The following is a 25,327-nucleotide window of genomic DNA, read 5'->3' on the forward strand; positions in this document are numbered from 1 at the left end:
AAGTGAGGAAGGGTGAGTGGAGCTGGCCTTTTGATGCAGACCTCCAGGGGAAAACAGGAATTTTTTCACCCAGGCATTCCCCATGCAAAGACTGGATGGATGTCAAAACTGGAGGAGGAGAGTTTCCCCTCTCCAGTTCCACTTTACTTTTAATCTGTCACCTGAGGCAAAACCAAAGCACAGAACAAGCCTCTCCAGCTCCATACTTCATTCCAACCTCCGGGTTCACATCCCTCTGAAATCACTGCTATTCAAAGCTGAATGCATGCCCAAAGGCCCAGATTTAGTGACCTGCACTAGTATCTGCTTCTTTCCCACTGGAAGCAACATGACTTAAACCCTGACGTAGGAGTTAGCATGGTCTTGTATCTAACGCTGCCTTTTAACCTCTCATTTGTTGCTTCTTCTGTGGGAAATGGAGGCTTTAAAGAGATGAAGCAGCATAGAAAGAGGATCACAACACAGTAGGAATGGAACTGAATTGCTAAGTGGTCATCTTTAACCTCATCAAGAAGTATAGCATAGCTCTGATCTCCTTCTGCACCACCTCTGGTGGCTTTTGTGCCCTGCAAGTGCTTGTCTTGTCTTCCACTTTGTTCACCATCGACTCATGGGGTTTGGTGCGTTTGTTTCCCTCATGTTCTTGCTAGGCATCAACAGACAAAATGTAGCCATGTCCTTTCTCCAGGAGGAAAACATTTTATTTTTCCTTCTGGACAGGGATTTAAGAATGAGTCTGGTAAAAGACTGTGTACAGGAAAGCAAAGCAGGGCCAGAAAGCACACAGAAAGGTGACAGGAAAGGTATATTCAGTTCACACCACCCTTACATTAGTAATGAGAGACCCAGAGGGCTCCGAGAGAGGTAGGAAGGGAAAATACTAGGGACCAAATGAGTCAGGGGGTCTGTGAGAGCTGAGTGAGCCACTGATTTCCCAGTTTTGTGAGAGAATTGAAAAATGAAAAAAACTATTTGAATCAATTCCCCACATAAACATTTTATTTCTACTACAACTCCTCTTTCCTCCCATTTGATTTTGAATTGAATGACATATTTTGTTTTCAAAGCTGTTTCTGCCTTCAGAACTGCAATTCAATTACTTCTGCTGAATTCTGAGAGGGAGAGGCATTTCAGAACAAAATGTCATTGTACTTTCAGAAAAGAAAATATTTGCGACTTTTTCCCACCTTTCTTCTTTAAACAAAAAGGAACGGCCAAATTCTCTAGTTCTGTTTGACCTCAGATTTTACATTCAAGTGAAGAAACTGCCCGCATGGGGCTTGTCTTGCCAAACTTCTCCTGGCCACATTCAAAAAATGCATACGTTGGTTGGAAAGGACCTCTGAAGGTATCCATTCCAATCTCCTGCTCAAAGCAGAACTATCAACACTAGCCTACCTCAGGCAGGGCTTAGCCTTCCTGAATTTTCAATACCTCCAAGGTCAGAGATGCCACAGCTTCTAAGTTATCTGTTCCTGTATTGTGCTTCCTTTTGGCAAATTTTCTGTTTTCTTAATGACCAACTGGAACCTCTCAGTCTGCAATTTGTGGCCACTGTCCCTTCTTATAACATTGGCTATTGCCAAGAAGAATTTGGCTCCATCATCTTTGTAATTATCTTTCAAATAGACCCTTGGTACCTAACAGATCTCTCCTTAGCTTCCTCTTTGCCAGATTAAAACACGTTTAGCTCCTTCAGCCTCACTTCACAGGTACTGTCCTCTAGATCCCTGATCATATTGACAGCTCTTCACTGGATAATACCTGTTTTTTGCACATCCCTTTTGAGTTAAGAGACCTCAAACTGACCACAATATTCCAAAGGCAGCCTTACCAAAGCTGAGTAGAAAGTATTATAAACTTCCCTCAATCTTCTGGCCACATTCCTAGTGCAGCCCAGTGTCTTTTACCTTATTCATGAGGAGAAGGCACTGATGGCTTACAGTCAAGTCTGCATCCACGGCAAGCCCTACATCCTTCTCAGCAGGACGGCCACTCTGACAGATGGTTCCCAACCTGTACTGGTGGGCCAGCTTATGTTGATGCAGCTACAGGAAAGGAGCAGCCTTTGCTCTGGCCCAGGCTGACACAGAAGTGAGGTAACAGGGCATACAGTGAACTATTTTTCTGTCTCTGAGTAGCCACAAGAACAGTACAAAGATGACAAGTGACTCTTTGTTAAAGGCTTTTTTCTAGAAGCATATCACTCAGCCATCCAAAAGACAGCTGTAAAGCAGATAACTGGGCTTCTCTTCTAGTCAGCTTTTCGCTTAGAAGTGTCTCTTCAGACCGAGTGGCTCACAGGGCACGGACAGTGCCTTTGCTGTTTCATGCCATGCTGAGCAGCAGTGTATAAGGGGTGTGATCACAGCCTTGCTGATCAAAGTGAAAGGGATGTGGTATGAACTGCTGCATTCCCAAAATGCTGAACCTAGGAATTCTCTTTCTTTCCTTAGCACCACGTGCCTGAGGTTCTAAATGAAGAAGATAAATCCAGCAATAACCTGTTAGCTTTATGTCATCACCACAGTGGAGAACTAAGCCTGATCTCACGTTGTTCTGGCAAATTTAGGCTTGAATGACAGATTTCACCACAGTGGGATTTTTACAAATTTATTCTTGCTTCTCTTGCCTTTATAACTTCAATGCCACATACTACTGTGTAACACCATTTTAAACATACAAGTCACTTACACCATCCTATGAAGAGAAAGACCCATTTCCGCAGCTTATCTGTGGAATAAGTCATCACTATGGCGGTGTGTAAGTAGCAGCCTTCCACAAACATCCAGAAGAAGTTGGTCACCACAAAGTAATTGTAGACGGTGGTAATACATCGACACCAAGGCTGGAAAGCAAACATAAAATAATATTTTAAAATCATGGTGAGAACATTTACAAGAGTCTGTATGTTGTTATTCCCTTAAAAATCAATGATAGAATTTATTCATGGGGTGCAGACCTGTGCCTTGGAATCACAGTACCTTAGGTGCTGTTGGGAACTCACAGCTGTATCTGTGACATTCTGCTGAGGCTTGGCTTTGACCACACCATGCAAGATCTCCCGTACCTAAGCATGCCTGGAAAGTTCATATGCCATAAGGCACACCCACACCAGCAGTCTGCAAGCAGATTAAGAAATCGCCGTGTGGAAAGCAGACAAGAGGAGGCAGGCCATCTGATTACAGACGGTCCTTCAGAGAGGTACAGCCATAGCCTAGGATCGTATCCAAAGATGATGTAAGAGCCTAAGCATATCTTAGGCAGTACAACCAACCTGCTGAGCCATTCAAAGAAAATATAAGATAGAAGGTAATGTCACACAGTCTTGCTTCATTTCCTCTGAAGGGAAGGAGCACCCTTCCTAACCTGACATTTAGAAAATATATATTTTACTTTCAAGATATGCTTTTATCAGCTACTTCATCCTTTTTATTCCTGCCATGAGTGTTTCAGTTTGTAAGTCATGTCACTACACACATCACCTCTGAATTTTGCTGTAACTTCAACAGGAATTTTTGGTCAGGCTCAATGTATCAGTAAAGACATCTTCTCCTAATGGCTGTGCAGTGAGTGCACAGCTGTGGAACACGAAATTAGTCATAGAGAGGCAGATGGTAACATCACATCAATAAATCACAAGTAACTGCTGATTGTAATTTCCACAGTGCTACACACAGAAATTGGGGAATAATTCTTTCTGACCAAACCAGGTATTCAGCATATTCCCTGAAGCATGGCATTAATTACCTCTGTTAGCTGGTACCCTTGATGTCATTTTGGTCTTGGCATTCTCTAGCCTTTTAATTAACTCTACTAAAGTATTTGAAACTTTTGACCCTCAGTCACTTTTATTTCAGACTTCATATGCATGAGGTATTGATGATCTCTAGGCAGTCAACACAGCAGCAGATACACTATCAAACTCAGCAAAATTCTGTGGACCAAGAATTTATTGGACAAGGCAGTTAGTAGTAAGACTAGGTTTCCAAAGACTGTAAATCTCACACTTGATTTTTCAAAGGTAGGAGCATGAATTCAATCTTTCCCTGTGGCCTCAGTCTCATGTAAATTCTCTGATATAACATCCGGATTCTTGTTCCCCTTTCTCCCACAGCTGCAACACTTACACAGTTTTTGTCCTCTCCCCAGCTGCCCATTTTCAGAAGGACTGTAAAACGTAATTATATCTGAGCCTGTTGTTCCTGTGTCAGAACTGAGTGGAATTTGCCAGTGGATTGGGTAGATACTGGGACAGATACAGACAAATACACATAGTAGTGGTGAGATCCCCCTCTGCATCATTTCCACAGGAAACCAGAATAAAATGAATTTTGAGCAATTTATTTTGGAATTATGGATTTATTATTATTGGTTAATAAAGCCAATTAGCAGAACTTATTAATTCATATATTTTCATTTATATGACCAAGGATTCTTGATCCCCCCACACGTATCCACCAATAGGCTCCAGATAACCAGCAATTCCCTTTCTTTATTTATTAACATAAGCACTATAACTTCATGCAAAATATTTCCACATTGAGTCCTTGATGCTTCTGTAACTGCATTATTTAATCTTCACTGATCCGCACAGAAGAGATCCCATTGTTAGCTAGCACGAGTGATGTTGCTCCCGTTGCTTTTGGTGGTGTTATTTTGACTCTGCCTTATACCACAATAAGAACAACAGTTATCACTGAGCTTGTATAAAGCACCTTCCAAAAAGACTGCAGTGTTCTGCAGAGAAAAGACGTGTTAATGAAAACTGAGGCATGTGAGGATCTGTCCTTATATCTGCAGGTTAATATTTTCCTTAGCACTTTGTAGTCACACTTTAAGAGGCATTTGAGTGCCAGACTCTAACTGATTTTTTCCTAAATAACTGTAAAAATCTGTATTATGATTTGTAGTGTATTTATTTATATTTACTCATGAAAGTAAATCACAAAGCATAAAACTGTCAACAATAAAGCTCTTATACCACCATCTTCTGTACTCTGAAAATGTCAGAAACACAGACAAAGCAAACAATGAATTAATAGAAGCTACATCTTCTCAAAGGAGCACCTGATTGAATAATAATAATAAAGAGTTATGCACAGAGTCCTTCTTTCTCTAGGTACTAATGACTTTTCTGTTTTCCCAAAGTATGGGATTAAAGTTCAGATGTCAAACCTTACATTTGAAAAGTTAACCAAGGATAATGAGTGCCCAGCTAACATCAAAATGAGTGGATATCCAGGCTCCTGGGGTGGTTTTCAGTTTCTGCAGGACCAGTTCCTACATGAGTGGAGCCACATTGACTGACGCCAGCTATGGATCCAGCTCATAATCTGTAAACACTTTAGTCCACCTACTTTCCAAAGAGAGAGAGTACGAAGGATGGGTGTGAGCACATCCATTTGCATCCATGGTTTGGCACACATTTTCTTGATTATGGAGGTAAATGTCAGGGGACATCCCTAAAAGGAGAATACTCCACTATAAGAATATTACAAGGGAAAGAAAACAGTAAAAAAAGTGCCAAGGGACTATCAAAAAGGACTACCCAGAAAGGAAATGTAGAATAATTCCCCAAGAAAATAGAGAAAAATGCTTTTTCTTTTGGAGTGAATGCTTTCAATTCACTCTGAAATCCTCATATTACTGGGGCTGCTGGGTGACTAAACAGGGGGAGGCACTAGAGCACTTACATAGGGACTGATTCAACATCCTCACTCAGACAAGTATTTACAGTTGGGACTTACTTGAGTGAGCAAGAAATAACACGGAGCGTAAGACAAACGGGAGCATGGTGACATGCTGTATTTCTCAAGAGTGCTCAATGCCATGCAAGAAGATGCTTCTCGCCCCCTTCAGTCATCCCATTTTTTATTGTCTGGATCTGTCTGGTCCCCTGAACTGTCTCTGACTCTCGATCACCCATCAGAAAGCTGACTTTAGATAGCTAAGCCAGCAGGAAACTCCACCTTGTTTTTTTGTTGGCTAAGTTATCCCTCCACCAGTTTAGTGAGTTCAGTCTCCAAGGTTTCGGTCCTCCCCAAGGGACCAAGAAGAGAAGGAGCTGGAATGAAGCATTTGGTTCCCTGCAGGAAAGAGCCATCCCTTTCAGGTGACAGGGAGTCACTGCTGGATGCAGCCCATATTGCAGAAATTCATCCTCAAGGCCAGCACAGCAAAGAAGAGGTTAGTAGAAAAATGGAATTTTGTAGAAAAACCCACAAAGATATCAACAAACAAAAATTGTGCTGTTTCAGGCCCTATTTCTTATTTTCTTGGGAGTCCCACTGACTATAGGCAGCAAGATGCTCACTGTCATCAGCCAAAGTAGCTGACTCAGAGCTTCAACAGACAAACCAATTATTTCTGTACCCTGTCATGGAGATGTTGCCCTCTGGAAGAATGCTTTCTCGACACAGGTGCACATCACTGCAAGATGCTCTGACAAAAACGTTCTAGAACCACCAAATTTAGTGTTTTGCACAATCCTGTGTCTGACAGTTTACAAATTTGGAAAGTATCTATGGCCAATGAAGATAGAAGCTTTGGGGCGGGATTTTTACTGTAAAAAAACCCTTGCGATATTCAATAATGAGGAAATCAATGAAAATTTAGCAAATTAAGCTTGTTTGCTTCATCTTTTTGAAATTACATGAAAGTCACTCTGAGGATGTGGATAGGTGTCCTTTGTATTATTTCTATCTGTTGAACCAATTCAGCATCCCTGACTGCTCCCAGATTACATGGCAGAAACATGCTACCTCCAAGCACTTACCTCATTGCTTTCATGTATGTTGTGATCTATCATTTGAAGCAGAAACCACATCACATTCCTCAGGATGAATGTGGTGATCAGGTTCCAGTGGATAATATTCCGCAGGCATCTGATACTCCTAAACAAGGAAATACATTCAAATCATCATATATAGTGAACATATACACATTAATGACTATATAAAATAAACAAGCTAATTCTGTTCACTTGCAAAACTCCTCCATTACCTCTCTTACACTCTGAAACAGGAGATTTGCCTGTCCAAAGGGTCAGCAATAACAGTCTATGAGGCTATCTGTAGCTTGTATTTACCAGCAAGCATATCTTGGTCTGGTCTCGTTCTCTGGCTCTCAGGGTAAATTGCACAGCCAAAACTTGGATTTTGCAGTGTAGTCACAACTACACAAATAAATGACATAAATACAAAACAGCAACAGGAGGACAGCAAAATCTGTGCTGCTTTTCCTTCCTATAGACCTTTCTTCCAGAAACCACAGCCTAACTTTTGCAGAGCCATGTACAACAATTTGTCTTGATACCATGAGGAGCTCCCTTTGACAAGACTGAATTCAAGCAAGTGAAACAGGATCTCCTGGAAAGATTCAAATACTCAAATGGTCATTTCATCCTTGGTTATCATTTTTGGTCCCCTTCATCCCATCCTTACAACAACTAGAACTGGTAAGCCCCTAAACAACCAGGCTGCACTGGAGTTTGTTGCATTGTTCACAGAAGGAGATTTGGTGACAAATATTTGCACTGGAGTTGCAAAACTGGAATAGTTTATATTTGGTTAGTCTCTTGAACAGGCTCACCTATGTGAAGTTCAAAGTTTTCCAACCCATTAATACAATAGGAGAGTATGGATTGCCTGATTTTCAGTCCTGGTCTGTACCAAGCTTTCTTAAACAATGCAGAGCTGCATGTCCTCCTTCACCAGAAAATATTTCTGTCTGGTTTTAGTCCTTCCCCAGCCCCCATTCAGATGCAATATAAAATATGAGCACAGTGTAAAATATGAGCTATAATAACTTGGGACACAGTGCCATAAAACAAATAAGGGGACATCTTAAATGCTGCTTGCTGCTGAAAATGGCTTCAGGAGGCAGCCAGTGCACAATGCTGATGCCAGCAACCAAAGTATCACTGAAGCCAAAAAAAAAGTTACTCGTCACAGATTCAGTCATTTAAGACAAGATCATTTGTCTTCCCATTCTTTGTGAAACAGTAAAGGAAGGCAAGTGCCAAGTTACAGTTTTGCAGTTACAGGGCCTTCAATTACATGATCTTTTCAAACTGTAGAGTTACTGACATGAAATTAATTGCCTTTGAGAGCTCTAGCAACAAAACAGATCCAGCACACTTGCCACCTGAATGTATTCCTTGACAAAGAGAAGATAAACGAGTGAGGGAAAAAAATCCTTGCTGCATGCCTCCATTTAAATGTAGTTTAATCATCCTGTATGCTAGAACACCAGCTAAATCTGGCTAGAGGAAACCTTATTCCCACAAGATTTACAGCAGGATGTTGCAGTGGGTGCAGAGGCAAATAGGATCAAACAAATAGTTGTAGATTGTTTGGTTCAGTTCATAAAAACAGCTTTTCCCCTCAGTAGGATCCTAGTCATCAAACGCACATTCTCTTCTGTGTCTTGGAATATAAAGACAAACTCGGCATCTAGTGGCTGTATGATCTTTGCCCTCTTCACTGCTTCTTGGTTCATACTGTTTTGTCTTCTCTGCCCGTCAGTCTGAACCTAGCCATTGGCTTTTGTTTGGATTGAAGGATGCTTAGGACAGAGGTAAACTTTTAGTGCTGTCTGTTCAGGACTCAGAGCAAGAGGGTCTGGCCTCTGTTGGGAACTCCCAGGCTCTACAGATAATTATGATCAAAACTCTCCTAGTTTTCAAAAAGCCACATGTGCTGAGGGAAGATGTGTTTGTGGTGTAAAATTAAGTATAAATGTGGCCAGCAGCTGGAATTTACCAAAATGATGCCTGAAGCCTTGTCAAATAATGCTTTGGACATGAACCAGGGACAGTTGGCTCCCATGTCCCACTACCTTTAGCAAAAGCCATACTTTGGGTATGAGCAGCCTGGTACCATGGCCTCATTCCATGTCTGGGACACTCTCTGTGTGGCATGGATGGTAAGTAGACGCTTTCACCTACTAAAAAGGCTTTACGTCTTTGGGGCTAACAGAGCAATGAAGAATTTGCTTTTACAGTTGCAGTCTCTCCCCCGTCACATTCCCCACCGCATTGCTGCCTTGGCACAGCAGCACAAACAGGCGAGGGGCAGGATTTGCTTTCGTGATGTCTGGGCCACTGCTCCGCTGGTGCTAATAGCAGTTAGGGTTTTAATGGCAACACCAGTATATTCAGACTGAGAAACACGTGTCTGAAAGTGCCACCGAGTTTCTCAATGGCTCAGGCAGTGATGTGACCCCAGGCACAGAATGGTTTTAACCTTTCCCCTTTTTTTTCCCCTTTTATTTTAGTAGGAGTCCCACCTGGAGACTCAAAGTTTGTTTTTGTTTGAGAGAGCCCAGAGCACACGGTTTCTGTTTGTTTCTATCTCCTAACTACTACTAGCACAGAAATCACAGTGGCAGTAATGCAATTCATAGCCAAGGGCAGGAAAAGCTTGAGAAATAACTGTGTCAGGTTCATAGCAGGGAGGGGGAAACAGCAGGGTTGATGTAGCGTGTGGAGGCTGCAGGGCACAGCAGTGGAGGGCTGCAGCTAAGTCAATCGATGTAACAAGGGAAAGATTTCTTGCCAGCCACCTGAGAAAGCCGCTCTCATTTACAGGCACTGCTGGTGAATGTTATTATTGTAATTTAGTATGGGTAAAGCATCTAGAGGGATACTGACTGAAATGAGGGTCCCCTCATTTCAGGCACTATTCACATGAGACTGTTCTGCTGGGCCCAGGAGCTTACCCTGTGCGTAAGGTTTGCCTGTGTAGCCAGATTGGAGTCCACTGAGGTGGACAGTGAACGAAGGACATGTCCCAAACTGGGCAAAGCTAGCAGCTAATAGGACACCTGCAGTGCAGCTAATGTTTGGGGAAAGGACAAAGCCAACCTTGTTATACTCACTCATCTGAAAGCCTGAGGAAGAAACTCATAATTCCCATAGGGGTAATTTGTCCTGCACAGATCTTTTACTGGCTCTTGGTAGATGGAAGCTAGCTTAAATTTATAAGCCTTAATTTAAATTTAAATATGCCTGTTATTCATGAAAATGACCTGTCCCTTTTTGAACACTTGTTAAACAGCCATAGCAGTCTTCTACAGCAATGAAATTCACAGTTTCCTTTCTCCTTTATTAATTATTGCCTTTGCTCTGTGGAGTGAAAAAGTGAGCAAGCCTGCTCTCCAGAAACAGCAGCAACTGCCCTCACAGGCAGCACTGAGAAGGAATTCACATCACATGGTAAATCGCAGGAGGTAGACAATGAAACACAGTGAGCTGTATTCTGAGTTAATTGAGCTTTCCTAGAGTCACAGTGATCGGCATGAGTGTATTCACTCACAACTCAGAAACTAAGAAATTTGGGGTTGTTCTTACCTCAGTAGGGAGCTCTCACAGTTTGGAGAGCGTAGCAGTGACACTAGGGAGATGAGTGCACAGACAACAGAGAGCTACTTTCTCAAGAAGGCAGAGTCACACAAGAGGGGAGAAATGGGAGGTGAGGGGTCTGTGTGCTGATCTGCTGCTTCAGACACAATTACAGCATTGCTAGGAAAAAACTGTGAGTTACAGAGCCATTTGAAGTCCCCTAGACTAAAAGATCAGATGACAGAAGGTTTCATATTCATCTTTGTGTCAGGTAACAGTGTTTATGCCATTTCTACTTGTTTTACAACCCTTGATGTGGATTGAAGGGTGCAAGTGTAGTCCAGTTTCCAGGAACAGCAGCACAAGTCACCATCCCAGAGAGCCTGAAGGCTGGTACCTCACAAGACACCAAGGGCTGAGGCTATGGGCTTCCATTAAAGAGCTTTTTCCAGTATTTGCTTCCTGCTCCGATCCTTTTCAGACAAAAAGTGTTGGTCAAGGCCTTGACTGGACTCTTCTACTAACTCTTCCCTGGTGCACGGGTCCAAGAATGTAAGGAATAAGTAAAGAGGTTGTAGTAATTTATTCAGAACAGACTTAAAAGATTGATTCCACAACATAAAGACATAAGAACTTGCAGATTTAGTCAGACCAACGAGTCAGGCTGTGACTTAGTTCCCAGTGGTGATCATTAAAAGACAGTTTGGCAAATGGTATGGGAAAAAGGGGAGGCAGGCTGTTGTTCTTTGCTCTTACCTCCTTGCTGCTGGCAGTCAGAAGTTTTAAGATATTCCTGATTCAGAAACCACATTTAATCACATTGAATCACCCTGTTGGTGGCCCCAGCTCCTCACAGGAGTCACTGAAATTCTTTTGTGGTTTATGTTCAGTGGGGTCAGGCCACGGCTTATTCTACTAACATAAAGAAATGAAGAGCTCATAAGCTGTTATTCATGGTAAAATACATTTGTCTGTCTTGGTTTCTCTTCTCTGCTTGCCTGTCCCCTCCTAAGGGCTGGATGAAGAGGCATTTCCTCACAACTGCATTCTCCTCTGTCCTTTGGGAGTTGCAGGGAGGAGGGATAGAAAGAGCCTGGAACTGGACAGCAGGTAGCTGCTAGTCCGGTGGGCTGCGGGAGCAAGCTGGCAGGTGCGGTTGGTAGCGCATCTCCAACACGTGCTTCCGAGTAGCACAGTTGATGCAGCAATTTTACTTCTGGCTGTGCCTGACAGCAGATTTCAGGCATGAAATATTCCCTGGAAATACAGCAAGTAGTGTCAGACAGGCACATGCAAGTGGTGTTTGTCACATTGAGCGAAGGAGCTGGCAGAAGGAAAACGATTTCCTTGAAAAGGAGAGAAAAGAAGGACTTACAGTTTCTGACTTGGAGGGAGAAAAGATACTGCCACTGGAAGCACCTTGGTTCTGCAAGTGAAAGGGTTTTTTGGCTCCTTATGATTTCTTAATCAGAGTGATTTGTTTGCTGTTGAGTGATCTCCAGACAACCGCTTCTGACAAGGCAGGAGTTTTGTTGAGGGGATATGGAGGGGCTGTTGCACAGAAGTCCTGCTGCTGTGCCACTCCTGCTGCTGATTTGGGCAGGGGTGTCCTCATGGCAGGCAGGCAGGACCTTTTGCCAGGAGTCATTGTTCAGAATACAGCCGCTTGTCTCAAGGCTAATGATGTGAGGCTTTGGATAGAAGAGTGTAGAAAGCAACAGCGTATTTTCACAGGATATTGAGTTATGAAGTACCTTGCTATATATTCATTTATATATTTAAATATCTAATTATTTATTATAGGGCTTGGGGGTACTGGTGGATGAAAAGCTGGACATGAGCTGGCAATGTGCGCTTGCAGCCCAGAAAGCCAACCATATTCTCAGCTGCATCACAAGAAGTGTGGCCAGCAGGTTGAGGGAGGGGATTCTCCCCCTCTACGTCATTCTCGTTAGACCCCACCTGCAGTGCTGTGTCCAGCTCTGGAGCCCCCAGCATAAGAAAGAAGGACATGGACCTGTTGGAGTGAGTCCAGAGGAGTGCTAGAAGGTGATCAGCGGGCTGGAGCCCCTCTGTTGCGCAGGCAGGCTGGGAGAGCTGGGGCTGTTCAGCCTGGAGAAGACAAGGCTCAGGAAGATCTTATTGCAGCCTTTCAATACTTAAAGGGGGTTTAAAGATGGGGACAGACTTTTGAGCAGAACCATTGTGACAGGACAAGGGGTAACGGTTTTAAACTAAAGGAGAGTAGATTCAGACCAGATATAAGGAAGAAATATTTTACAATGAAGGTGGTGAGACACTGGCAGAGGTTGCCCAGAGAGGTGGTAGATGCCCCATCCCTGGAAACATTCAAGGCGAGGTTGGACGGGGCTCTGAGCAACCTGGTCTAGTTGAAGATGCTCCTGCTCATTGCTGGGGGGTTGGACTAGACAGCCTTTAAAGGTCCCTTCCAACCCAAACCATTCTCTGTTTGTCTGATTCTATATTTACAGGAATCTAGGGGCAATGGTACAGGAAAATATGTATTCCAGTGAGTTGAGAGTCTTGGAGTATGTCGCTGGTTGTGCTGGCCAAAACCAGGTAAGATGATCTGGGAGTTTATGCCTCCCACTCACTGCACACACAGAGACCCCCATAAAAGCATTAGCTCCAGCTCTGCAGCAGGGGGTTAGACACAAAGAAGCAATTAAGGTGACAGCAAGCATACCTCTCTTTGGCCTTCCTAATGAGTAAATCAAAAGCCAGGTGTATGGTGGGAAATTACACATAATGACCTCTTTATCTGATTTGAGAACAGACCATGTTTCAAGCCCAAATGTCATTCCCTGACAGCATCCTGAACTGCTTGGTGTACAGGGTGTCATAACTGGACTTCCACAGTTGGAACAACAGCAGCCAATGAAAAATAAATAAAAAGCAAAATTCCTCAGCTGTTGACTGCAGCTTGTGTCCGAGAGGGGCAGAAAGAGTTTCTGATTGTTTGTAAAGAAATGACACTCTGCTAATTATTTCCATCAGATGACCTTAACTGTATGGCTGAATACAGAAAGCAGAGAATCTGAAAAGCCATTCTTACGATTTGAGAAATGCTGAGATCTGAAAAGGCAGAAAAATCTTATCAACTGTTTCTGTACAGGTGGCCTCACTGAGTCAGAAATGGAGCTCTATAAAAGGGTTTCTAAAATAGCACTGGTAAAACTCAAAGTAGCCTTTCTGTCAATTTACATTTTTTATTCTCGCTCTATCCATACAGCAGTATTTTTCCCCTGGGATGTGCAGAGCTACTATCTTCTGATTCAAAGCATGAGACAAACAATTAACATTAACAATCATAATAATGTGCCAGCATGGTTGAAAGCTAGCTAAACTAGTTAAATCATCTGCATGGAAATAATTGCAAATGATAAGTTTATTAAAGAAGCTTGGGAACCTTCTATTAATTCATGTAGTATTCCATTAATAATGATGTTCAATTAGGACTGCTGTCCCAAAGCCTGTCTGAAAACAGTTGGCAGGAGAAATCTGAGCTCACTTTGCTGGAGCCCTTCCCATTCCATGACTGCTAAACAAGCAGGGAGGAGAATCATGGACAACACTTAAAAAAATATTTTTCCCCCTTTAGTCTTTTCCAGGACAGGCAAAGCCCACGGACAAGCCATAAATGGCATGGAGTGGGAAGAATACCTAACAGCAAGTTATTTCCCAGGCTCCGTGCCTATCATGGTTTACTTGCTCTTATCCATATGGAGGTGTCCCCTGAGGTCCTTATGTCTTCCCCTGTGTGCTCATGTTCAATCAGTGCATATATTCTGGTACTGCTCATGCTTACAGATGGGAAAAGCAGCTGGAGAGGTTGGCAGGGAAAATGAGCTTCTTGGGGGCAGTTGCCTGGGGGAATATAAATATTCCCACAGGAAATGCAAGGGGCAGTTGCACGGGAAGAACAAAAGTCTGGAAGAAAATAACAGTTTTATTACGAGGACAGGGGTGAAATGCTCAGGTGAAGATGAGAAGCAGCAGCTTCCATTAGTGTTTAGGATGTGTATAGACCCTAAAAATAAACCCATTGTAGAACCATCTGTGCTTCATTAAGCGTTTTCCAAAGCTTCTTTCTCCTGCCTTCAAGCCAATTTTTAAGCACAGTATGCAGGGCACTGCCTGCTTTAGACATAAAGGCTTAAAGCACTGATGTTCCTAGGGTTGGAAGGGTGCAGCCAACACAACACAGAAGAGGACCACAGGCAGGACAGCCCCAGAGCAGGACCACTGTGCTCACTGTCTGTGTTTCTGCCCAGCACTGTCCGGCTGTGTAGCATGGTGAACAGGGCTCAAAAACGGCCCTCTGCAAACTACCCATGAGCACACTAACAATTGATATATATTTGTATGTGGATGGATGACTATAGGACACTACATCAGCCTGTCCTAGTCAATGTACAAAGAGAAATATTGTCCTACAAGAGAACTTGTGGTTAAATACAGGCTAATTGAAACCCAGTCACTGGATACTCCAGTCTAAGAATGTGGCTCCTATCCCGGCTGTGCAATCAGGTCTTCCACGTGAGAAAATTTCTCAGTTACTTTCACAGGAATAACAAAGTCAGATACAGATGACTTCATTTAGTACAGCATGTGATCATGGTTTAGCTGGTTGAAAAAAGACTTGGAAATCTGCTCTAATTTGCTTTGCTAAATGGAGGTCAGATGTCAGTCATTTTTGAACCAAACAGGAACTGGGGCTATAAAGTATCTTTTAGCAGAAGCTACCTTGCAGCTCAGGTTTTAGTACTTTAGTACCCCATAACAAGCTAGCTTTAGAATAGCAGGGACACAGTACAGGCGCTACAGCCCTCTGGGGTTTATCTAAGACGTTGCCCTGTTGATGCAGGTTGCAGTTATCTGTCCAGAGTGTGGAACAGTGAATGTTTCCAGCGGAGTGACCATTGCAGCTGGACTGCACAAATCAAGAGGCAGGACTTCAGAAACCAGACACTGGGAGCTGGTAGTGGTTGATCTGGCTTACAGCTACTGCTCGGGAAATACAAGAGTGCACGTTTTGTCCTCATTCATAATCCCCTAGTGGGATTATAAAAAAAAAAACAACCCAAACCAACCCCCCCCCCCCCCCAAAAAAAAAACCCCAATCCAACCCTGAAAGAAAATTAATTTAAATGACCAGCTGGGGAATTCACGGGTTATGTTTTTTTGCTCTTAATACAATTATACAATTAGCAATGTTTACTAAATTATCTAACTTTGCAGATACTGTGTAGATAAACTAAAGAGCAAAGTTTGAGGCACTGAAGGTGCTGTTCATGCTCTCCTTGGCCTCATTTCCACCAAACATGGTGTAAAATATTTCATTATTTTTGAGTATTTGGCCAGGAATTCAGGAAAGACCATATAGGATCATTCACAGCCTGCTTCTTCCAAATATTCATTCCTGTGCTTGGTCCAAATTTGTTAGCCTTATCATGCTCACTGTGCATGCAGAAATGTTTCCAGTTCAACCTGGGCATGTCCCCAAGGAAGCTGCCGTTTCCATAACACGCAGAGGCAGTCCACATGCTAGCAGGAGTGTACAAGCTCCATTTAGGGGTGACACAAATCAAGGATTTTCCATCTCTCTTGTGTTTTACTTGACAGAATAATGTGAAGCAGCAGTATTCATCTTTTCAATTAGACAGAAGAGAAGGTGGCTGGGTGCTGACCAACTACAGTGGAGTTAGCGAGGGATGTAGATTCCTTGGATGAAAACCATTTATAGTGCGTAACTCTAAACATTTAGGCTTGAAAACATCTTCTCTGATACTCCTTCCCAGAGATGACTCAAGACTCCTGAGCATGATTCATATCTAAAATGTAAAGCCCAAACTTTGCTTTCTTCTTTCCTCTGAAATCTTGGAAAAGTTGCAAGTCTTGCTCCACTGTTCCCAAAACCATTCTGTCATCAAAAGGAGAACAGAGCACAGACGTGTTTTCGCTAATCACTCAATATACATCTAATATGGCACAAAGCAAGTTAGCATCCATCTCCAAAAATACTATCTCATGGCTAAGATCTTGGCAATGACAGAAATATACCACTAGGAACATACTTCAAGCACAGGATATGAAGTGGCCTCCTGATCCTCCAAACCTCAGGTCAAGAAAGCAATTGAGCAGAAATCTTTCATATATTCCCGAAACTCTAGTTTAACTCCAGGTTAAGTTTTTCCTCTATTACATTGCTCCTGGACCCACTGCTCTGTGGGTTGGAAATCATCCTCTAATATCCATGTAGAAATCTATCTGTAGAGTATCTATACCCATCTCTTCTTGCACTGACATTGCCCTTGATTGTAAGAAGCTCTTCAGTTTCTAATGTTTATCCAACAGTCATGTATTTATAGGCAGCAATAATAACTCCTTGCCAGCCTTCATATTTCTAGGCTACAATATCACTATTTCAGACACACCTTCTGAAAACTTCCACATTTTAAGAATATAGCCTGTGGGCACACTCTTAATTGCTGATATTATTCCAGGACTTCATGAGGACTCTGCTTTCCTCTGTGGTTTTAGCACTAGGTAGGGTCTATACAAAGAGCCTAAAGAACAAGTCATAGATGTGAGATGGGTGAGTAAAGGCAGTGGGAAGCAAAGACACCAGCCTAAGGATAATCAGTAGGAGATGTGTTTCTGTCCTTTACCTGAGTTTGCAAGAGGAGACACTTCACACGGTTTCAGGCAGTACAGGCACTTCAAATGTTTTATATTCAGAGAATACCACCTCATTGCATGTGTGCTTATTTACAGAGCTACATCACTTTCCTTCCTGCCTTGCTTTGAGAACTTTACTATGAACTGTTACAGGGTGGGACAGAGTGCTGTCTCCAAACCTACAGCCATTGTCTCCACTGAACACATGCTCTGCAATTTTTTATGATTTACAATGAAGTTTAAAAAATGCCATGTGTCTGAATCATTATTTAAGGCTCTGCTGTTCTAAATGACAGATGGAATAGACTTAACTAGGCTAGGTGGAAAGACAGGAGATGAAGGGGAAAATGGGGCACTGACATAAACTCATGAGTTCAGTTAGCTGGTGCCCTGTCCGGGAACTGGTTCTTTTCCCCTGACGACAGAAAGGCATGAATGGGAGGACTGTGCCTTACACGTGGAGTCTGCTTTTCTCTAGTCACGTTAGATACCACATGACTTTTAAGTGCAAACCACTACTAATTGCCCAGATCACCTAACTACTTGATATATCCTCAGTATCTAGGCTCTGATAGGTGTCAGGTCACTTTGCTCTATGAAACCTCTCTGTATGGATGCTCTATATTTCTTCTGACAAGTTTCTACAAATGGTTTAATCAAACTCTTCCATTATGACTAACAGAGACCTGCAGCAGCAGTCTCACCAACAGTGTGCCAGACTGCAGATGGACAGGCAGTTCAAAGGAGCTTGGAACAGGGGAGGATAAAGGAAAGTAGATCTTTCTCTCCTGAACCCTGCAAGATGGCTAAAGGAAAAAAAAAAAAAGGAAAACAGAAGAAAAAAAAAAGTGACTATGTTGTTTCAAGAAAAAAATGTTTCAGTCTTCTGGGGGAAAAGAAACGTGAGATCTAGGTAATCTGGCTGTAATCACGAGAATGAAAGGAGGCACTGCCTCAGGCCTATGAGAAAAAAAACCAGATGTTTTAAAGGGGAAATAGAAAGAGGTAAATTTGGAGGCAACAGGAAAGCGAAGTTTCCCTCAAAACCTTGATTTGCTTTCATTGCCACCACACTAAGTGACAGAAGATATTATGCCAATGCTTGTGGGTTTGGTTTTTTTAGAGCTGCCTTTACCGAGCGACCTGTGCAGAAGGACATGTCATTTTTAGTCTTCAGTCTATCTCCCTTTCAGCACCATCCTTTATTGGACTAAAACCTCAACAGGGACTTAGATGTTTCCCAGAAAAAATACCTGTCTTCCCATATTTCTTCTTTGGTCACTACTGCTCAAATAAAACATCTCCTGATTGAATCTAGTCAGGCCAATGCTGGCTGTTGCCAGCACATTGTTTATGTGCTGGCATATGCCAGCACATAAAAAGTCAGGAGTGTCACAAGGGACTCTTATTCCACATCAGAAGCTGATATAACAGCACACTAACAAGGAAAAAGCCAGGACAAAGCAATTTGAGTTTCTGCTTTATCAGCAACAGTAAAGGAAAAATATAATTCAAAAGAAAAAAAGAAGTGTTTTAATCCTTCTGCCTTTTTTCTTCTTTTCTTTCCCTTCAGGTTGAATGGTATTGCTGATAGCAGGATTCCTCCTATGGAAAATTTCTGCTTTACTAGTGTGAGAGTGTGATTATGTGGGATGATGAGAGGCATGTCAGCGGGAACTGCCTGTGTGCACCTGAGGGATGAATCAAACCTTCACTATTAATGAGAACATACAGACTGTGAGATTCACAGTAGTGCAGATATATTTAACAACGAATGCCCTGTGATGTGCCCTGAGCAAATCTCTCCAGATCCGGCACTGGAGATTAATACAGATCTACAGCACTTTTGTTTTATGTACAAATTCCTCATTTTTCCTTCTTAGCATAATTCTTTTTGTTAGTGTTAGTGTGCTTGTTTTGTTTTGCATTGTAAAGGCAGCACAACTGTCATACTTCTAAGACCATCTACATTCAGACCTTGAGGAACTATCCTTGACTTAGATCTTTAGGAGCTATCTCAAATAACTCATGGCTGTTCAGTCAGCATGACAACAAAAATCAAGCCCTCTCCCATAAGCTGGGCTTCGCTTTTTATTATTTAGGTGCTAAATGAAATGTTTACTGGCTTATTTGTCATTGCATACCCAAGAAAGGATTGGTTGGTATGTGACAGAACTGGAGAAAACAAGGCTAGAATAGGTCTTCACAGTAAAAGGGAGTCCGTGGCTAAGTTCTCCTCCCTTTGCCATTGTATTGGGGTCTTCTGGCAGCACAAAGACAGATGGCAGATGATTTCACTGGTTGCTGCTACATCTGAGATTTCTGACCCTCAAAATGTCTTTTGGTTCCTTAGAGTTTAGGACAGTAGAACATTTTTACTGGTGTGGAGGGTGGGCTGTGAACAAAGGACACAGGGCTGCATAAGGAAACGAGGAAGACAGGAACTGGGGACAAGATGACATAGGACAGATTTGGATGAAAAGGTACTAGATCCGGTTCTTTCCCCTTCCCAATTCCACACAGCTGAGGACTAAGCTTCCCATCAATGCAGCAGGCTACCTGGGCTGGGGCAGCAATGGAAATGGTGAAGCTCATCTTCAAAAGCCGAACACCCATCTCACTAGTTGATCACCAAAGCAATACTCTTTGCCATGCCAACCAGATATTTAACCTGCTCTCAAAACCTCCAGTGTGAGACATCCCACAGACTTCCTAGGCTTTATGTTCCAACATAGCTGGTGTGCTCCAGTCTCTTCCTTCAGCTAAGACTGCCTTTGGGACTCCATCTGCACTGACAGAGTAAAGGAAAATTAAGCAGGTGAAGGGTGAGAGCATAAAAATATGGAGCAGTTGTAGAACTTGAGCCTTCATAGAGGTCTCCTCTATTCTCACCCTCAGTGGATACTCATGGAGTGAGGTATATGGGTGGAGTGGGGCAAGAATAAGGAACTGATAGATTTCTACTTTGGGCCAAGATGTGGGACTATCAGATCTAGCCTTCAGGGTCTTCTATTGGTTTTTTAAGGCAGGAATTATGTAAATTCTCTCCTTTCTCCCAATTAGTAGATGCTTTATTCCATCCAGACTAAAACATGAAAAAAAGCGCCAGATAATAGGACTCAATTATCAAAACTGATTTGTTCTTGGGACACTTTGAAGAGGTAAGTGTGAAAAAGATGTGCATAACCCAGAATTTGTATAGGGGAAATCTGTAATGCACCATGAATCTGGACTGCCTTCCTGGAGCATCTTTAGAATTTTGGAAAAGTGAAGTAACTCTACAGACACTGAGGTAGCTCATGCTGTTTAATGCTGGCTGGACACTAGATATTTTTTGCATGGTACAGTGGGAATTTGAAAAGATGCTATCTTAATTCACAGCATGTACAGGCAAGTACTTAACTGCTGCAGTCATTTTTAATGCTGAAGCTGACTGCAAAATTAAAATCTTAAAGTCAAAGTTTGGATACCAGAAGCACAATTTAAAAGAGATCAGCTAGGCCATCTCTGTGGATGAAGCTGGATACATTTATACCATATTATCTAATTATTTTTGCATTATTTACTTAAGGATTTATAAAAGATTCAGCGTCAAAGCAGGGAATATAGTTACAGTGAATAATTTGCATTCTTTATTCCATGTAAATTATTTCAGGTCTCTAAGCACTAGGGAATTGGCATTATATGCACTGTAAAAATATTGAAATGGAAGTTTAAACTGATGCACCATAAATGTTCCCATTGAATGTTTTAAGCTTTTTTTCCTTCCCATTAGCATAGATTCTTCTGTTTATAGATGCTGGGACGAAAGAAGATTCCTGTCGTTAATAAGAAAGACCCTCTTAGGAATGCTCAAGAGGAAGACTTAGCATAAAACTTTGTAGGGATGGTCCACTCTAGGAAAGCAATAATTCTTTCACTCAGGGCACTGTTAATCATCACTTTGCAATCCCGGGAGGGGGTCCTCTACCTGTTTCTCCTCTCCTACTATTGTAAGATTTTTCTCAAGGATTATCATTGCACAGCACTTAGTGCAGTTCATTCTAAGTTCAGGTGGAACACTCCTAGGAAAGACAGCACAAATAGTACAGAAATACTACTCAGGTAATCCAACAAATAATACAGATATATCCAACCAGGCCACTCCTATTAAACTATATTCCTGGAACTCAGGCTGTTTACATACAATACATATGATGATTGATGCACATCCACCCATTACTTTCCACTAAGTTTCCTTCCCTGCTGTGCTTTCTCTTCTCCCTGTAGCCCGAATTCTTCTTCACAGACTTTCTTTCACTGACATATCCATTTGACCTGACAAACTCCCTTCTGTAGCACTGAACCAGGGAAGTGTTTCTATGCAGTTTCATTGATTTGCATTCATCATTTCATGGGCACTGGTGAAGGTAAAGCACCTCTAAAGATGCTTCTCTTGTTATCTAAGAAATCTTCCAAGCTCTTCAATGAAGAAAAATTGGCATTGACCCAAAGCAAAATGGGAAAATTTCATTCTGTCTCCTTGGGTCCAGATCAGGGCATTACCTGTCAGGGAATGCAATATGCCTTATGTTATCATGCACTGCCTTACAAAAAGGGAAAACTTGCCCCCAGAACCTGCAACCTGAAACACTCAGATCCTGGTTTCCCTTAATGAAGCATTCTGTGCTCACTGAATTTTTTGCTGCATCAATAAATCACGTACAATCCTCTTCCTGAATACAAATAGGCTTTTGTTCCTATGGACAGAAGCCACCAGACAGCTCATCCAATGCATGAGTCAATGAAACCACATATATGCTTGAGAGTGTAAAAGCCATGACCATTTTTCAAGACTGTACACAACCTGGACAGTGTTATTAGAGGGCTTGAGTAAACGGTAAGTGTCACACCCCCAACCAAGTTAGAAGCATGCAAACAGATTACTCACCTCAAGCACAAGAAAAGCATAAAGGCAACTATAAGGGCCCCTACTGATATACAGTGCCCCAGGTAGTTTATGATGAGAGCAATCTTGTAATGGAGCGCATACTTCCTCTGGAGGTAAAGAGATAACATGATTAAATCAGCATGACTCTCTAAGCACTGACATTAAAGAACAGTTAATCAGTTTAGGAAACAGTAATTACTTTTCTTGACTTAAAATGATGCAGTAGCCCCAGGGCTGATGCTTATGTATAAACCAAACATGCTGCCCAAGCACAGAAGTTTTCACTTCACTTGGGATTTGTCCACAGTTTCTTACAAATTTTAGCAAAAAAGTTATTTTTCCCCTCCCCCTTTTTCCCTGCAATTTCCTTGGGATTTCTTATTTCCATTATTATGCTATTTTAAAACTTTGTCATTTTATGGTGAGAAAGCTATCAAATCCACATCATTTCACAGTTTCAAAAGTTATAAAACATTACTTATTAGGAAACTGCATGGTCTTAATGAACCAGGTTATTCTACTTTCCTACTCAAATGGTTTGGCTTTCATACAAAAATGAACCAGCTGTCAGTCAGAATAATAAGCCCTTTCCAGACAGGTAGATTTTTCTCTGAGGTACATTCCTTACAAGCTATGATCCTTATCTTTCAAATTGAGGGCAGAACCAGTGCAGATTGGAAGACCTGGAATCGGGTGGTGTTCTTTCAGTTTTGAGAGTGTGACAAACCAGAGATCCTATTGTTTTTAGCAGCAATCCAAGTATGTGGTGAAACTTAATGTATTCATATCTATTTCCTAGGATGCTGGGGAGATTATGGTAGGTTCTTGATCCTATAAACAAAAAATTAAGTGCAAAAGTGCTCCCACATAAATCAGTGAATTTAGTGATGTGACCAAAATTTGACCTTGAAGTAACTGAAACATTCTTTATTGGTGGGCTGCTGCTGGCTTCAGAGAAAAGAGAAGCATCTCCTCATTTTGCCTGATGGATAGGAAGAATCTATTCATAATTACTATTATAGAATACTATTCAGATAAATACTCAGGCTGGTTAAAAATCAACAGATGTTTGTTTCTTAAAGAATACTCACCCACCCCACCCACCCTGAAAAAAAGATATTTATTTATTTGTTTTGGCATTTGTTTCTTTTCAGGTTAAGCAGATCTTTCCCCACTTTGGGATGTTGTCCTCCTTCAGAAGAACAAGACCTTTGAAAACTGACCACCTAAATTTCCTCCTTTGTGATAAAAATATAAAAGTAAAATCCTACAAATGCCATCAGTTTTCTAAATTTGGTTGAACTTCCTTTCTTTTATTTTTTTCTAACAATTTCCCTTAACATTGTATTCCAGTCAAAGGAATTTGTCAGTGAATGAATGTTTGGATGGAGCTATAATCAGCAGCTGTAGTCAATCTGTTCCATTGTTCTGTGGAGATAGCATCTTCCAGCACTTTGCCAGAAAGCAAGCAAGCCCTCTTGGAATCAGTTTTGTGATGAAACCTGCCTATATCTTCAGCACACGGAGTAATGTGCTGTTTCTGGAAAGAACTCAACCATGTAAGGTATTTTTAAGTCTATTATAAAATCCCCTGAAATAAACTTCCCCATGTGCAAGCCCATTTTCTGAACAGCCTTGAGGAGAGAAAAAAAAAAACCAACAAACAAACCTACAAAATCTGAATTCCACAGTGAAGTTTATTTACTGTTGTCACAAAGACACCTAAAGGGGAAGAAAACACACCTGACCTGATGTACCTACCTGAAATGCATTGTACTGTTCAGCTAGTGCACTGGCAAACTGCCTTGCTTATTTATGTTCCCTGCTTAATTCACAGAATCACAGAATATCTCAAATTGGAAGGGACCTATAAGGACCATCAAGTCCAAGTCCCTACGTCTCACAGGACAGCCTAAAGCTAAACCATATGACTATGAACGTCATCCAGAATTGCTCATGTAATGGTAGAAATCTGGAAGATGACAGTGCTTCTCCTAGGCCAAGGATCTTGCTTTTTTAATCTGGCCCTTCAGCTCCCTCCTTTGGATCCTAATCACTGTTCCAACTTCACTCAAGATTTAAGAAGGCATGGTTCAAAACATGAGAAAATTCAGAGGGAAAAAATATAATTAAGCTCCTCTTTGACACACTGATGCTGAAGAAAAAACAGTCACAACTTCTATTTTTCCTGTTGCTGACACTAGCAAGGTTTCCTGAAGGCAAATTCATATATCATAGAAACAAGAACTGCCTCGTTGCCTATGAAAAAATAAGCTGACAGGGTGGCAAGATCACTTTCCACCAGCCTACATGCAATCTGCATCCCTGGTAGAATTGGAGACAACACCTTCGGGGCTGAAAAACACGTGCCCAGAATCAGTCATGTGTTGGCCAAAGCTCAGTTCATGTAAAATGCTTGCATAACCCTTTTTTGTCTCACCCTCTTGAAGACATACATTTAAAATGGTAACAACCTTCCACTGTTATTCAATATTACTCTGCTTCCAGGATGATGTTTCACTTTGCTAAAATGCAGATTTAAATCCTATTTAGGCTTAGGAGAAGGATCATTATATTACAAAGGAGACAGAAAAGAAGATGGTCTGGACACTATTAGCCTTGCTTTCCAGACCACAGCAGGTCACATCACCTCTTGCATGCCGTACCTTATGCATGACAATCATGTTACATCAGACAGTGCAGAGTTGTCTTCCAACAAGCTTCTACCAGGGAAGCTGAGGAAGCACAGCTTATGTCTTTACCTGCACCAGCTTTACAAATCTAAGGCACACTGGGATCCCTGCAACCAGATGTCAGGCTAATCACAGAGTCATTCTCTCCCGAGGACTTTTTCCTTTCCTTTAGCTAGGACATGACTGCTAACCTGTCCAAACCAAACCAGCTAATGATTTGAACTAATAACTACCTAATGACAGCTCTCTTAGCTCTCCAGATGACAAGGATCTTTCTCCCTCTAACAGAACTTCTAACAGGACCTACAGTGCTCACAGCTCAGATCGCCCTGTGGGGCTCTACACTCCATTCCCAGTTCAGCCACTCTAGATTTCTCCCTGTTGCCAGGATGACCTCATCACCAGTACAGTTGAAAGACACCATATCTCCTCTCCAAAGACTTTCAGAAGCAACTGGGAAGTATCTTTGTCATCCAAGATGCCTCTGAGTTCACTGCGTCACCGGGGACAGCTGGGAGCTGGGTAGCTGTGGCTAACGTGGCTGTGCTTCTAAGCAGGATACACTAACTTAAGCCCAGCATGGTGCTAACTCAGCTACACAGCTTGAAGCCACCTCAAAACATTAGCAGAACCAAATGTATATCCAGCTGCCATAGG

General features: G+C 42.0%; 1 protein-coding gene across 3 annotated transcripts in view; it reads right to left on the reverse strand.

Annotated features, from left to right (window-relative positions):
- CRHR2 (corticotropin releasing hormone receptor 2) overlaps positions 1-25,327 on the reverse strand; it is a 160,248-nt gene that overhangs the window by 46,991 nt on the left and 87,930 nt on the right. For 2 of the 3 annotated variants that reach the window (XM_056338268.1, XM_056338269.1), the window contains 3 exons: positions 21,978-22,084; positions 6,779-6,896; positions 2,695-2,848 (listed from right to left, as the gene is read on the reverse strand). In XM_056338268.1, the coding sequence (XP_056194243.1) occupies positions 2,695-2,848; positions 6,779-6,896; positions 21,978-22,084 (379 nt within the window). The remainder of the gene's footprint in view (positions 1-2,694; positions 2,849-6,778; positions 6,897-21,977; positions 22,085-25,327) is intronic. The other variant, XM_056338270.1, reaches the window with a different exon arrangement.

The sequence above is a fragment of the Falco biarmicus genome, chromosome 4 (assembly GCF_023638135.1).
Source record: "Falco biarmicus isolate bFalBia1 chromosome 4, bFalBia1.pri, whole genome shotgun sequence".
NCBI lineage: Eukaryota > Metazoa > Chordata > Aves > Falconiformes > Falconidae > Falco > Falco biarmicus.